At 36.7% G+C, this 17,232-nt stretch overlaps 1 protein-coding gene across 2 annotated transcripts in view; it reads right to left on the reverse strand.

Moving 5' to 3' along the window:
• Positions 1-17,232, reverse strand: part of LOC117327897 (cullin-5-like) — a 29,002-nt gene that overhangs the window by 9,279 nt on the left and 2,491 nt on the right. The window contains exons 3-15 of one of the 2 annotated variants that reach the window (XM_033885128.1): positions 16,600-16,699; positions 15,422-15,604; positions 14,107-14,248; positions 13,511-13,737; positions 10,926-11,019; positions 9,677-9,807; positions 7,882-7,989; positions 6,735-6,799; positions 6,347-6,479; positions 5,475-5,606; positions 4,865-4,988; positions 2,191-2,363; positions 1,339-1,500 (exon numbers count right to left, since the gene is read on the reverse strand). In XM_033885128.1, coding sequence (XP_033741019.1) covers positions 1,339-1,500; positions 2,191-2,363; positions 4,865-4,988; positions 5,475-5,606; positions 6,347-6,479; positions 6,735-6,799; positions 7,882-7,989; positions 9,677-9,807; positions 10,926-11,019; positions 13,511-13,737; positions 14,107-14,248; positions 15,422-15,604; positions 16,600-16,699 — 1,774 coding nt within the window. Of the gene's footprint in view, positions 1-1,338; positions 1,501-2,190; positions 2,364-4,864; positions 4,989-5,474; positions 5,607-6,346; positions 6,480-6,734; positions 6,800-7,881; positions 7,990-9,676; positions 9,814-10,925; positions 11,020-13,510; positions 13,738-14,106; positions 14,249-15,421; positions 15,605-16,599; positions 16,700-17,232 lie in introns of both variants that reach the window. The other variant, XM_033885127.1, reaches the window with a different exon arrangement.

A 17,232-nucleotide genomic window follows, 5' to 3' on the forward strand; every position in this document is an offset into this window, starting at 1 on the left:
TTATACTGAGGGTACCATAGACTATACAATAGACTATAACAGATCATCACATATACCTTTACTAGTTGTACTGAGAGGGTACCATAGACTATAACAGATCATCACATATACCTTTACCAGTTATACTGAGAGGGTACCATAGACTATACAATAGACTATAACAGATCATCACATATACCTTTACCAGTTATACTGAGAGGGTACCATAGAAGGCAGTAATAGACTATAACAGATCATCACATATACCTTTACCAGTTGTACTGAGAGGGTACCATAGACTATACAATAGACTATAACAGATCATCACATATACCTTTACCAGTTGTACTGAGAGGGTACCATAGACTATAACAGATCATCACATATACCTTTACTAGTTATACTGAGAGGGTACCATAGAAGGCAGTAATAGACTATAACAGATCATCACATATACCTTTACCAGTTATACTGAGAGGGTACCATAGACTATACAATAGACTATAACAGATCATCACATATACCTTTACCAGTGGTACTGAGAAGGTACCATAGAAACATTTATTATGGAATTTGAATACTAAAATCACTTCATTTCATGACCGTTATCAACCATGTACATTAATAATACTTTGTCAGTACTCAGATAGATTGTACCGAAATACTTTGAAGTAAATTAACATTCAGGGTGTTGTTTCTGCAGTGTTCTCCTGAACTCAGTGTTAGGGAGTTCTGTCTATCTAACCTACAACCATAAGGAAGTTCTGTACACTTACCCACAGTGTTCTCCTGAACTCAGTGTTGGGAAGTTCTGTACACTTACCCACAGTGTTCTCCTGAACTCAGTGTCTATCTGTCTATCTAACCTACAACCATAAGGAAGTTCTGTACACTTACACACAGTGTTCCCCTGAACTCAGTGTTAGGGAGTTCTGTCTACCTAACCTATAACCATGAGGAAGCTCTGTACACTTACCCACAGTGTTCTCCTGAACTCAGTGTTGGGAAGTTCTGTACACTTACCCACAGTGTTCTCCTGAACTCAGTGTCTATCTGTCTATCTAACCTACAACCATAAGGAAGTTCTGTACACTTACCCACAGTGTTCTCCTGAACTCAGTGTTAGGAAGTTCTGTACACTTATCCACAGTGTTCTCCTGAACTCAGTGTCTATCTGTCTATCTAACCTACAACCATAAGGAAGTTCTGTACACTTACCCACAGTGTTCTCCTGAACTCAGTGTTAGGAAGTTCTGTACACTTACCCGCAGTGTTCTCCTGAACTCAGTGTTAGGAAGTTCTGTACACTTACCCACAGTGTTCTCCTGAACTCAGTGTTAGGAAGTTATGTACACTTACCCACAGTGTTCTCCTGAGCTCAGTGTCTGGAAGTTCTGTGGCAAGTCGCAAGCTTTCGTATGTGACTTTGTCTCTAGGTCTTTGGTTCCACACAAATAACACTGCCATTTGGAAAGTAGTGACCTCTATATCAAACCGTCCTATATCATTGGCAAATGTTATCTGTAACAGAAACACTGTGATGGTCACTTAATCATATACAAACATACACATAACCATATACAAACACACACATAACCATATACAACACATACATAACCATATACAACACATACATAACCATATACAACACACACATAACCATATACAACACATACATAACCATATACAACACATACATAACCATATACAACACACACATAACCATATACAAACACACACATAACCATATACAAACACATACATAACCATATACAACACACACATAACCATATACAACACATACATAACCATATACAACACATACATAACCATATACAACACACACATAACCATATACAAACACACACATAACCATATACAAACACATACATAACCATATACAACACATACATAACCATATACAACACATACATAACCATATACAAACACACACATAACCATATACAACACATACATAACCATATACATAACCATATACAACACACACATAACCATATACAAACACACACATAACCATATACAACACATACATAACCATATACAACACATACATAACCATATACAACATACTCATAACCATATAGAAACACACACATAACCATATACAACACACATATAACTATATACATGTATAACACACACATCTAAGAACCAAACAGCTCTATACCCCTATACATGGAGAACACTTACAATGCCATTGGACATGAGATGGTGCCACTGGAGTTTCCGACCACTGTGTTTTTGTCTATAGAACTCCTCCACCTGAGGTATGTAGTCTTCCAGCTCCATGGGAAGTGACACTGTCACTCGGTCACTCGTCCTTGCCCATGCCCCAGCATTCAGGATCTTGATGTTTATAGAGTCTGGAAAAAATTATAAATATATTGATTTTATTGAAATTTTATAACAAAATATTTTATTGATAACACTTTCCCCCATCTCTTCTTTCTCAACAGATAATGAGCTAAAAATTTGAAGTAAAAAAACAAAAACAAAAAAGCCTTTTGCACAGCTTTGATGTTTGATTGCCAAAGAAATTTAATGAAGACAATCTCTGAAAAACTCTTTAACCCAATCTTTTGACCTCAGATTGTTAAGTTCAAAACATGTAAGAATTTGAAAACAAGAGGCCCAATGGGCCTGTATCGCTCACCTGGCTCTACAGCAACTTTGAAGTTGATTGAGGTCATTTCTAAAGATACTATGTTGATTAGCTCTTTATTCAAATAACATTGTAAGCTAGTTTTATTCATATTAAAAGTTTTCTAGTCCTTCATTCCAGCATTCTATTAGCCTAATATCAGGTCTTGGAGGCTCTTGGCTATCGCAAAATTATTGTTTACAGATTTAAGCCGATTTCACCCCTGTGACCTTGAATGTAGATCAAGGTCATTTATTTGAACAAAATTGGTAGCCCTTCACCCTAACATGCTACAGGCCCAATATCAAGTCCCTTGGCCTCTTGGTTATTGAGAAGAAGTCGTTTGAAGATTATAGCCTATTTGACCTATGTGACCTTGAATGAAGGTCAAGGTCATTTATTTGAACAAACTTTGTAGCCCTTCACCCCAGCATGCTACAGGCCCAATATCAAGTCCCTGGGCCTCTTGATTATTGAGAAGAAGTCGTTTGAACATTATAGCCTATTTGACCCATGTGACCTCGAATGAAGGTCAAGGTCATTTATTTGAACACACTTTGTAGCCCTTCACCCCAGCATGCTACAGGCCCAATATCAAGTCCCTTGGCCTCTTGGTTATTGCGAAAAAAGTCATTTGAAGATTATAGCCTATTTGACCCATGTGACCTTGAATGAAGGTCAAGGTCATTTATTTGAACAAACTTTGTAGCCCTTCACCCCAGCATGCTACAGGCCCAATATCAAGTCCCTGGGCCTCTTGATTATTGAGAAGAAGTCGTTTGAACATTATAGCCTATTTGACCCATGTGACCTCGAATGAAGGTCAAGGTCATTTATTTGAACACACTTTGTAGCCCTTCACCCCAGCATGCTACAGGCCCAATATCAAGTCCATGGGCCTCTTGGTTATTACGAAAAAGTCATTTGAAGATTATAGCCTATTTGAACCATGTGACCTTGAATGAAGGTCAAGGTCATTTATTTGAACAAACTTTGTAGCCCTTCATCCCAGCATGCAACAGGCCCAATATCAAGTCCCTGGGCCTCTTGGTTATTGAGAAGAAGTCATTTGAAGGTTAGAGACTTTTTGACCCATGTGACCTTGAATGAAGGTCAAGGTCATTTATTTGAACAAACTTTGTAGCCCTTCATCCCAGCATGCAACAGGCCCAATATCAAGTCCCTGGGCCTCTTGGTTATTGAGAAGAAGTCATTTGAAGATTATAGCCTATTTGACCCATGTGACCTTGAATGAAGATCAAGGTCATTTATTTGAACAAACTTTGTAGCCCTTCACCCAAGCATGCTACAGGCCCAATATCAAGTCCCTGGGCCTCTTGGTTATTGAGAAGAAGTCGTTTGAACAGTATAGCCTATTTGACCCATGTGACCTTGAATGAAGGTCAAGGTCATTTATTTGAACAAACTTTGTAGCCCTTCACCCCAGCATGCTAAAGACCAAATATCAAGTCCCTGGGCCTCTTGGTTATTGAGAAGAAGTCGTTTGAAGATATTAGCCTATTTGACCCATGTGACCTTGAATGAAGGTCAAGGTCATTTATTTGAACAAACTTTGTAGCCCTTCATCACAGCATGCTACAGACCCAATATCAAGTCCTTGGGCCTCTTGGTTATTGAGAAGAAGTCATTTGAAGGTTAGAGACTTTTTGACCCATGTGACCTTGAATGAAGGTCAAGGTCATTTATTTGAACAAACTTTGTAGCCCTTCATCACAGCATGCTACAGGCCAATTATCAAGTCCCTGGGCCTCTTGGTTATTGAGAAGAAGTCGTTTGAACATTATAGCCTATTTGACCCATGTGACCTTGAATGAAGGTCAAGGTCATTTATTTGAACAAACTTTGTAGCCCTTCACCCCAGCATGCTAAAGACCAAATATCAAGTCCCTAGGCCTCTTGGTTATTGAGAAGAAGTCGTTTGAAGATATAAGCCTATTTGACCCATGTGACCTTGAATGAAGGTCAAGGTCATTTATTTGAACAAACTTTGTAGCCCTTCACCCCAGCATGCTACAGGCTCAATATCAAGTCCCTGGGCCTCTTGGTTATTGAGAAGAAGTTGTTTGAATGAAAAAGTTGACGCCGGACGGCCGGACGGACGGACGACGGACGCCGCACCACGGCATAAGCTCACTTGCCCTTCGGGCTGCAGGTGAGCTAAAAATGATGAACTCTGTCAAACTTCTTATCAAAATGATGTACCTGCGATGCCCTCATTGTTGTTCCTGTGTGCATCCTTGAACTCTTGGTTGAGATCATCACTGACCTTGATGTCTTGAAACATCCTCGCCAATTTGTTGACGTAATCAGCTGGCATACCTACCTCCTATAAACAGGTATATTTGTTAACAGAGAAATGGAGTGTTTTATCAATGGATATACATATTAAACACAAAATAGTTTTACAAATAACTGGAATAAAACTGGTAGTAAGTCGAATTATTCCATAATTACGATTCTATAACTATTGTGAAACGTGAGGTAATTATATTTATGATATCATGTTCTATTTTTTACTACTATGACACCATTAATATCTTTTAAAACAGTGATATTATTCACCTTCATGTGAGACATTTTAGAACTATTAAGTATTCTGCATTGTGCAAAAGAGGAGAGCTAAGTAATCTAATTAGAAATATACAGTCAAGTAATTCTGTGATAGTACATTGTTCTCAACTTGTTAAATGTTGTAAAGCTGTGTATCTTTTCCTTATTGATGAAAACTACTTTACTGAAAACCATTGGTTAAAATTCCATGAACAATTTAACATTTTACTGCGGTTCAGTGATAAACAATATAATAACTTACCCTTAACCACTCAACCATGTTCTCCTCCTTCTCATTATCAGCGGACGTGTCTAGAATGAGTCTTCTCGTCAGGTGAGCCTTGTGGTATCTCATAAACACATCTTTGTTCTGTACATACTTCAGTACAAGTAACTGAGAGAAGAGAGAAGGAAAACAAAGGTTTAATAAATCACCATCAGAGAGATGATAAGTAGAGTCAACAGACCCTTGATGTTCAGATACAGGAGGGTCATGCCTCCTTCGTGAAGAAAAAGCGTTACCAAGACATATGCCTGGGCTGTAATTTAATTATATAATCTACACTCCTGCTACACTACATAGTTCCAGGGCTCAAAGTGGACATTTTTACCAGGTGGCCTATATGGCTACCAAGTCATAAAATCTAGGTGCCAATTACAAAAGTTAGGCGCCTGGCCTAGTTGTCTTAAATTTCAAAAAAAAAATTTTTTTAATTCTTTAGATCAGTATATCATCTCATCTCACAACTTTTTGGATTGTGAGAGCATTTTAGTATTGACTGCAACATTCGAAAGATTAACCAAGTTGCAACTTATACAATAACTGGTCGCCAATGATGAATTTAAGGCGCCATGGCTACTAAAATAGGCAACATTTTGAGCCCTGCATATGAAGTGATCTATTGTGTAGGTAGAATGGCATTAATCCTCACAAACTACTGGTAATAATGCATTTAACTTGAAGGAAAACTTACATGGTAATTTGATACATTTTATGTGACCTTTACTGTCATCAGCCAAACACAATAAAATACTATCTAGTATGTATCATCTTTTTCTCAAACAGTTGTAAATGCCAAGACATTTTAAAGTATTACACAAGTTATTTATTCCACAATCATTATACAAACTTACCACATCTTTGAGCTTTTTCTCTACTTCTTCTGAGGTGAGTTTTTTGCTGAGAGGAGTTTTTCTAAGTAACATATCACAGTAGTTTGCTAGGAGTTCGGGACACTTTGACTCTGGTTGGGTCTTGGCACCAATACTGTAAAGTAAAGTATGCATTGGTTAAAGTGTTACCATGAGAAACACAGCTTAAAATGGCATATAGGTGCAATGATCAAACATTAAAAAAAATAAAAAATTAGTAAAAGGAAAAATAAATTGCTGTCATATTAAAGTTTTTAGAAGAACGAAAGTGGAGGGGATGGGCACACAATCAGGGATAAGTGATTCCTTGAATCTATCATTATTGCTGCTGTAGATGACCACTAGTTATAACTAGTAAAGTGTAACTTACCCTTTATTTTTCATTGGGATTTCTAGACGGAATACGGACGTGTCATTCACAACATTTTTGTATGCCTGTAATAATACACAAAATCATGAAAATACTACACTGTACATGTATTTACAACCACCTTTAAGACATAAACTTGAGGTAATGAAAGATAACATAGTGAAATGTTTAACAAATATTTGGGAAAACTGTTAAACTTTAGGGAATAGGTTATATTGGCTATTCCGGAGATATTAGTGACAGGGAGGCTCCCTTCCATCCTTTTATCAAACCACATAGTTATACATGGAAATCACCTTAGCTTACAATATAGGCTAACATACTCAACTTTTATTTTATACATATTTGTGAGAAAAAAAATGTTCATGGCATATCAATTAGAGATTTTGATATGATTATTTGCTCTACCCCAAGTATATACAGGTGAATTTCAAAAACTGCAAATATAACACACAACAAAAAGTCTAAAACCGTGGTAACTATTATCCTGTATGCATTAGGTTTGCAAATTTATCATTCTACCACATACAAAATGCATGCAGATGGAATCATTTTTTGTGGTTCACAGTTTGATATATTATACAAAACTTACACATTTCTTGTGATAATTTACAATAACAAGCAAAATTGAAGAATTTATATCCCTCGCTTTCCCTCCTTTCTTTAGGGGGTAATCTGATAATATTTGTTGCCGTTATTGCACAGAAACATCCAAAAATTACTTTTTTTGTCAATCAAGGGGCAATAACTCAGTCAAATAACATTCACGAAAAGTGGTGATTGAACTTGGCAGAGCCATTTATGAACCTAATGTTGTTATCAAGTTTCAAGATAATCTGAAAATATTTGTTGCCGATATTGCATATAAACGAAGTGTGACAGATGGACGGACAAACTCAAATTCGGTGACAGCAGGGGATATCAATGTATGACTTACCTTGTCTATGGAGGTGACAGTTGATAACAATGTATGACTTACCTTGTCTATGGAGGTGACAGTTGATAACAATGTATGACTTACCTTGTCTATGGAGGTGACAGTTGATAACAATGTATGACTTACCTTGTCTCTGGAGGTGACAGTTGATAACAATGTATGACTTACCTTGTCTCTGGAGGTGACAGTTGATAACAATGTATGACTTACCTTGTCTCTGGAGGTGAGGAACCTGGGGTCATCACTGAAGGCCTCCCTCACAAGAGCACTGAATCTGTTGAAGAGCTCTAGGAGCTGTTCTACATACTTCTCTGAGTCCTTTATAAAAGTAATTACACCATTTTAATAGGGAAATCTGATCAACTCAAATCTAATACTAAATACGAATACATGTACTATGTAAGAATCAAATCTAATACTAAATACGAATACTATGTAAGAATTAAATCTAATACTAAATACGAATACTATGTAAGAATTAAATCTAATACTAAATACGACTACTATGTAAGAATCAAATCTAATAATAAATACGACTACGATGTAAGAATTAAATTTTACAACATTTACATGTCTCTCCCTGATTTCATGATTGTCTAAAATTTCATTTTTTGCACAAGTGAATTCTGTCATAAGTACCAAAACATTAACATCATTTATATATACACTGTCATCATTACTGCTTATAAAGTGAAACCAGACTTTACACACTGTGACACTGAGTCTATGTATCAGATATGAGAGTGTGTCAGTAAAGTCAGTGTAGGCAATGACTTATCACTGATGAAAATAGAACAATTCAAAATGTATGTACTCAAAGTTCATTTCATAAACAAACCATAAATACACTAGTAGAAAGAACTGTCTATCAAAAAGCTCAACCTTTTAAAAGGAGACTTGACCTTGCACTGACATTGAATTTAAGAATCCTTTATAACCTTTATTTACTACAGTAGCAAAACAAGTTATTTTAGAATACTAATTACAGTCAGGGTTTTAAGGCAAATATCTATCACCATTCACAACAAAAATCTGAAAATGGTACGAAAAATGTGACCTCACAATATGGCCATTGACGTTGTGAATCCCTTACGAGATCAGTTAAATTGTACATGAAACATCAAAAAATCAATTTCAAAATTAAATGTAAGCATTGATGTTAATTATAATTTAGTTTCATAGGGGTATGAAATAAATTATATAGCATGTACATGTATGCTGTCACATTCAAGCTCATCACGATCACTGGTACTGGTGTTGGCATCACACTTACATTGTCTAGGAAAATAGTGTTTGTTACTGCTCACTGTGGTAAGAATCTTTCGACATTTGTCAGTTCATTAGGTTCCATGTCTATCCTGACATGTTACCATTAATGGAGCACAGAGTCATTTGAGTTATTAAAACTGTTGTCACTTATACACAGAGATCACTCAATGGGAAAAGTGGCATAAATATAGTTACCGATAGTGTCTACAATCCGTAGAGTGATTAGTTACCATGCCAACAAGCGATCAAGTGTCTGTCAGCGATTAACGACCAAATTAACGTCACATATTTGTTTTCAGAGTACCCCTTTAAAGTACCTGATTCAGGGTGTGTACAGTCATGTTTGTGTACAGACAAGGTTTAGTCCGACCTATCAACTAAAATTTAGCAGTATCATCAGAACAAAGGCTTTCTTATCAAATGAATAGGTTGGTTAAGTCAGCGAGAAAATAGCAGTACATTGAATTTCTATACCCAAAATTTATGTCAGATTCTGGTAGATATGGTCGCTGCCACTTGATACCCCGAAACCTCAGCAGTTCCTGAGATTAGCTAGTTACAATGCATTGGGACAGGAAGGGACAGGACGAACGTGGGTAACACTATATCCCCGCCCCCCCACATTTATGGTGGGGGCATAAAAAGTAAGAAGATTGTAAAGATATATTTGCTGAATATTCTCAGAGAAAAAACCATCAATGTTTATAAAATTGATACAATTAGCATTGGTACATACAGTTGTGATTGTTTCTGCAGCTGCCATCATGTCAGCGAGGCCCTGACTGACAATGTAGGCCTCTAGGGCATGTAGCATGGGTGTGATTCCATCAGGCACACGGTCCATCAGGCTGAACATCAGGCGCAGTTCTATACCAACAGAGTAACAGGACTCTCACAATACTGTAGTACAGGCTGCTAACCAGGCAACATATTACAGTACCACAGATATCAACATATTACAGTACCACAGATATCAACATATTACAGTACCACAGATATTGACATATTACAGTACCACAGATATCGACATATTACTGTACCACAGATATCGACATGTTAAAGTATGACAGAAATCAACATGTTACAGTACCACAGATATCAACATATTACAGTACCACAGATATCAATATATTACAGTACCACAGATATCGACATATTACAGTACCACAGATATCGACATATTACAGTACCACAGATATCGACATATTACAGTACCACAGATATCAACATATTACAGTACCACAGATATCAACATATTACAGTACCACAGATATCGACATATTACAGTACCACAGATATCGACATGTTACAGTACCACAGATATCAACATATTACAGTACCACAGATATCGACATATTACAGTACCACAGATATCGACATATTACAGTACCACAGATATCGACATATTACAGTACCACAGAAATCAACATATTGCAGTACCACAGATATCAACATATTACAGTACCACAGAAATCAACATATTGCAGTACCACAGATATCAACATATTACAGTACCACAGAAATCAACATATTGCAGTACCACAGATATCGACATATTACAGTATGACAGAAATCAACATGTTACAGTACCACAGATATCGACATGTACCCATACCACAGAAATCAAACTATTCCAGTACCATAGAAATCAACATGTTCAAGCATGACAGAAATCAACACAGTAAAGTATGACAAAAATCAACACAGTAAAGTATGACAGAAATCAACACAGTAAAGTATGACAGAAATCAACACAGTAAAGTATGACAGAAATCAACACAGTAAAGTATGACAGAAATCAAACTATTTAAGTACCACAGATATTGACATATTCAAGTATGACAGAAATCAAACTGATGTTTAAATGGTTATTCAACAAGTATCCAACACAAGTTATCTTATAATAATCCGATTACACAGTTTACAGTATTGATTTGTATGTCATAAAGTAAACAATTTTATGTGTACCGGTTATTAATACTTACTTTCAGTCTCATTATTCTTTATCATAGAAGCACATTCTTTCAGAATTGTTTCCTTAAAAGCTGTGACGAGGACATTCACACAACATTCTGTCAACTGTAAACACAAAGTGATGGCAATTAGATTTTGTTGAAATAATTAATTACTGTGACTTTAGATATTGTAACCTTTTGACATACAAAAATGAAACATGTTGATGAAACATGTACTTATAAAGGAGACCGAAACTCTATAGGATGAGTATATTTATCATCAAGACTAAAATTCTACAGAAATATATAGACTGAGTATACTTATCATTGAGACTCAAACTCTACAGAAATATAGACTGAGAATACTTATTGTCCAGACTGAAGCCCTAAAGAAATATAGACTGAGTATACTTATTGTCCAGACTGAATCTCTATAGAAATATAGACTGAGAATACTTATTGTCCAGACTGAATCTCTATAGAAATATAGACTGAGTATACTTATTGTCCAGACTGAAACTCTACAGAAATATAGACTGAGAATACTTATTGTCCAGACTGAAGCCCTATAGAAATATAGACTGAGAATACTTATTGTCCAGACTGAAACTCTATAGAAATACAGACTGAGAATACTTATTGTCAAGACTGAAACTCTATAGAAATACAGACTGAGAATACTTATTGTCAAGACTGAAGCCCTATAGAAATATAGACTGAGAATACTTATTGTCCAGACTGAATCTCTATAGAAATATAGACTGAGAATACTTATTGTCAAGACTAAAGCCCTATATAATTATAGACTGAGAATACTTATTGACCAGACTGAAACTCTACAGAAATATAGACTGAGAATACTTATTGTCCAGACTGAATCCCTATAGAAATACAGACTGAGAATACTTATTGTCCAGACTGAAGCCCTATAGAAATATAGACTGAGAATACTTATTGTCCAGGCTGAATCTCTATAGAAATATAGACTAAGAATACTTATTGTCCAGACTGAAACTCTACAGAAATATAGACTGAGAATATTTATTGTCTAGACTGAATCTCTATAGAAATATAGACTGAGAATACTTATTGTCCAGACTGAGTCCCTATAGAAATATAGACTGAGAATACTTATTGTCCAGACTGAAGCCCTATAGAAATACAGACTGAGAATACTTATTGTCCAGACTGAAACTCTACAGAAATATAGACTGAGTATACTTATTGTCAAGACTGAAGCCCTATAGAAATATAGACTGAGAATACTTATTGTCCAGAGTGAAGCCCTATAGAAATATAGACTGAGAATACTTATTGTCCAGACTGAAGCCCTATAGAAATACAGACTGAGAATACTTATTGTCCAGACTGAAACTCTACAGAAATATAGACTGAGTATACTTATTGTCAAGACTGAATCGCTATAGAATTATAGACTGAGAATACTTATTGTCCAGACTGAATCCCTATAGAAATACAGACTGAGAATACTTATTGTCCAGACTGAAGCCCTATAGAAATACAGACTGAGAATACTTATTGTCCAGACTGAAACTCTACAGAAATATAGACTGAGAATACTTATTGTCTAGACTGAATCTCTATAGAAATATAGACTGAGAATACTTATTGTCCAGACTGAAACTCTACAGAAATATAAACTGAGAATACTTATTGTCCAGACTGAATCCCTATAGAAATACAGACTGAGAATACTTATTGTCCAGACTGAAGCCGTATAGAAATATAGACTGAGAATATTTATTGTCTAGACTGAATCTCTATAGAAATATAGACTGAGAATACTTATTGTCCAGACTGAAGCCCTATAGAAATACAGACTGAGAATACTTATTGTCCAGACTGAAACTCTACAGAAATATAGACTGAGAATACTTATTGTCCAGACTGAAGCCCTATAGAAATACAGACTGAGAATACTTATTGTCCAGACTGAAACTCTACAGAAATATAGACTGAGTATACTTATTGTCCAGACTGAATCTCTATAGAAATATAGACCGAGAATACTTATTGTCCAGACTGAAGCCCTATAGAAATATAGACTGAGAATACTTATTGTCCAGACTGAATCTCTATAGAAATATAGACTGAGAATACTTATTGTCCAGACTGAATCTCTATAGAAATATAGACTGAGAATACTTATTGTCCAGACTGAAACTCTACAGAAATATAGACTGAGAATACTTATTGTTCAGACTGAAACTCTATAGAAATATAGACTGAGAATACTTATCATCGAGACTGAATCTCTATAGAAATACAGACTGAGAATACTTATTGTCCAGACTGAAACTCTACAGAAATATAGACTGAGAATACTTATTGTCCAGACTGAAACTCTACAGAAATATAGACTGAGAATACTTATTGTCTAGACTGAATCTCTATAGAAATATAGACTGAGAATACTTATTGTCCAGACTGAATCGCTATAGAAATATAGACTGAGAATACTTATTGTCCAGACTGAAGCCCTATAGAATTATAGACTGAGAATACTTATTGTCCAGACTGAATCCCTATAGAATTATAGACTGAGTATTCTTTGAGTCCAGACTGAAACAGAAATGTCAGTAGATGGTACATACTGTGGAGACTGAACTACACCCCCATCCTGTTTCTAGGTATCGGCGGGCTCTTGTCTCCTCCTCCTTCAGTTTGGCATCAGCATATCTCATGTAGTTCTGTACGCCATTGGCCTCCAGATATTGTGGTGCCTTCAGTTTGTAGAACTTTTCTGTGGCGTCAAGATAGGCCTTCTCAAAGTTCTCACGATAAATCTTTAATTTGTCTTCTACATCTGAACTAAGGTTTACTAGGGAAACAAGGAAAATCATAGTACCATAGTAGATAGAGTAAAATATTGCAATACAAGCATTGAGCCAATTCACACACTTGATAATAGGCTTTTAATTTAGATGAGAAAAAGCGATGAAATATTTCTAATTAAGAAATCTACTAAGCCAGTGTTCCCTCTTTGAAGGAAATGAAATTTAGTAAAAGGCCAAACCATGTAAAAATTTGAAAATAAAATCAATTTGTCCATACAGCATTCATGTTCGAGTCATGAAGAACTTCTACTAATGTTTATGTAAATGAGCACGTGACAAACACTGCAAAACTTCCTACCCAATCTTGTGGTGGCAGGGCTATACAAGGACACAGAATTTATAAATGAACTTACCATATGATTCTCGTACACCTATAACAAGCTGCGAGTCGAAAGCTTCCCCGTTCCTCTCTGCATGTAGTAGCTTCATGGCACTGTCCTGCAGTCTCTGTTTTATATTGGAGAAAATGCTCTGGTTCCAGCTGTCCAGCATCAACTAGAACCAACCAATGTAGGTGTAACATGATATCAGTTATTGGTGTCTTGATGTAAGGTATCATATACCATAACAAAATTTGTTTTTACATAGACACTTGGTGAACAGAGGCTACTAGCTGATAAAACATTACTGGACACTTTGACCACTGGGCCAGAACATGACCAGGTACATTTGTTTTTGTCACTAACTTTGACCACTAGGGCAGAACATTACCGGGTACATTTGTTTTTGTCACTAACTTTGACCACTAGGGCAGAACATTACCAGGTACATTTGTTTTTGTCACTAACTTTGAACACTGGACCAGAACATTACTGGGTACATTTGTTTTTGTCACTAACTTTGATCACTGGACCAGAACATTACTGGGTACATTTGTTTTTGTCACTAACTTTGACCACTGGACCAGAACATTACTGGGTACATTTGTTTTTGTCACTAACTTTGATCACTGGACCAGAACATTACTGGGTACATTTGTTTTTGTCACTAACTTTGACCACTAGGCCAGAACATTACTGGGTACATTTGTTTTTGTCACTAACTTTGACCACTGGACCAGAACATTACCAGGTACATTTGTTTTTGTGACTAACTTTGACCACTAGGCCAGAACATTACTGGGTACATTTGTTTTTGTGACTAACTTTGACCACTAGGCCAGAACATTACTGGGTACATTTGTTTTTGTGACTAACTTTGACCACTGGACCAGAACATTACTGGGTACATTTGTTTTTGTGACTAACTTTGACCACTGGACCAGAACATTACTGGGTACATTTGTTTTTGTGACTAACTTTGACCACTAGGCCAGAACATTACCAGGTACATTTGTTTTTGTGACTAACTTTGACCACTGGACCAGAACATTACTGGGTATATTTGTTTTTGTCACTAATTTTGACCACTAGACCAGAACATTACCAGGTACATTTGTTTTTGTCACTAATTTTGACCACTAGACCAGAACATTACTGGGTACATTTGTTTTTTGTCACTATAAAATATGGCACTAGATCCAACAGGATGTCAGCTTTCATTATATAATACCCAAACAAATAGTGAATATAAATCAGTTACTTGTATACGACATAGAATAACATTATTTACTGGTCATTGTTACGTTGCCTAGTCCAGACACATTTTCTATGAGGCTAACACACCTACCTTTCTGACTAGACTTTCTTCTCCTTGAGTCTTTTTCTGCATACTGCCATGTGGTTTGCCAGCAAGAGATGTGACTAACTGCATAAAGGGCTTTGGGAGATAATCACACTGGGTGAAGAACTTCCCCCACTCAGCAATGTAAGCTTTAAGCAGGGCAGAATCCTCGTGGTGCTGAAGTACTCTCTGTAACAGATAAAATAACATAAAGAGCTTTCCCCTCTCCACTATATCAGCTTTGTCCTCCTATCAAGTGACAAGGACCCCTCTAGAGCATTCCTTGTATCATGCCCTCCTATCAAGTGACAAGGACCCCCTAGAGCATTCCTTGTATCATGCCCTCCTATCAAGTGACAAGGACCCCTCTAGAGCATTCCTTGTATCATGGCCTCCTATCAAGTGACAAGGACCCCCTAGAGCATTCCTTGTATCATGCCCTTCTATCAAGTGACAAGGACCCCCAGGAGAATTCCTTGTATCATGCCCTCCTATCAAGTGACAAGGACCTCCAGGAGCATTCCTTGTATCATGCCCTCCTATCAAGTCACAAGGACCCCTCTAGAGCATTCCTTGTATCATGCCCTCCTATCAAGTGACAAGGACCCCCAAAAGCATTCCTTGTATCATGCCCTCCTATCAAGTGACAAGGACCCCCTAGAGCATTCCTTGTATCATGCCCTCCTATCAAGTGACAAGGACCCCCAGGAGCATTCCTTGTATCATGCCCTCCTATCAAGTGACAAGGACCCCCTAGAGCATTCCTTGTATCATGCCCTCCTATCAAGTGACAAGGACCCCCAGGAGAATTCCTTGTATCATGCCCTCCTATCAAGTCACAAGGACCCCTCTAGAGCATTCCTTGTATCATGCCCTCGTATCAAGTCACAAGGACCCTCAGGAGCATTCCTTGTATCATGCCCTCCTATCAAGTCACAAGGACCCCTCTAGAGCATTCCTTGTATCATGCCCTCCTATCAAGTCACAAGGACCCCTCTAGAGCATTCCTTGTATCATGCCCTCGTATCAAGTCACAAGGACCCTTAGGAGCATTCCTTGTATCATGCCCTCCTATCAAGTCACAAGGACCCCTCTAGAGCATTCCTTGTATCATGGCCTCCTATCACATTCAGCAATGCAGGTCACACTCAAATATTTGCAGTGAAATCAGGTACAATACTTACAGACTGGGCATGTCTAATGAAGTCAAGAATGTCCTCTTGTAGTGCACCATACATCTTGTTTGGACCTTTGTCGTCCCACAGACACACAGAGTGCACAGCACTGGAAATGTAGTTCATTGCATAATATATACATACCTTAACACATAGTTAATATCATTCTTCAACAAAGGGAAGTTAAAATAAGAAACTCAAAGATATACTAACATAACTTATTAATATCATAACTAATCAAATTAATTTTATATTTCATGATAAACAGTCATACTTAGAATAATGTTTTACATGTTATCACTTTTTTATTCTCATACCAGTAATTATTCAATCATGTTTGTAACAAGCATTTTCATTGGTTTAAACTTGTTATCAGCCCATAACATAAAGAAATGATAATGTTGTTAGTAACATTGATTATGATTGGCTGATACAGCAGCCTAATCATTTCTAAGAGAAAGAGAGTTCATCAATAAAAGTAGATTTCCACGAGGATTGTGTATAATAAATTAAAATTATAAGGATTAAAATCAAAATACTTTTGTGCTATGGAGCTATATCACAAAAAGACGGAGTGTACTCTAAATAAACTGTGAACAGAGTGTACTCTTATCATAAACATCTTTTTGGTTTATTTAGAGT

Source organism: Pecten maximus, chromosome 5, assembly GCF_902652985.1.
Source record: "Pecten maximus chromosome 5, xPecMax1.1, whole genome shotgun sequence".
NCBI lineage: Eukaryota > Metazoa > Mollusca > Bivalvia > Pectinida > Pectinidae > Pecten > Pecten maximus.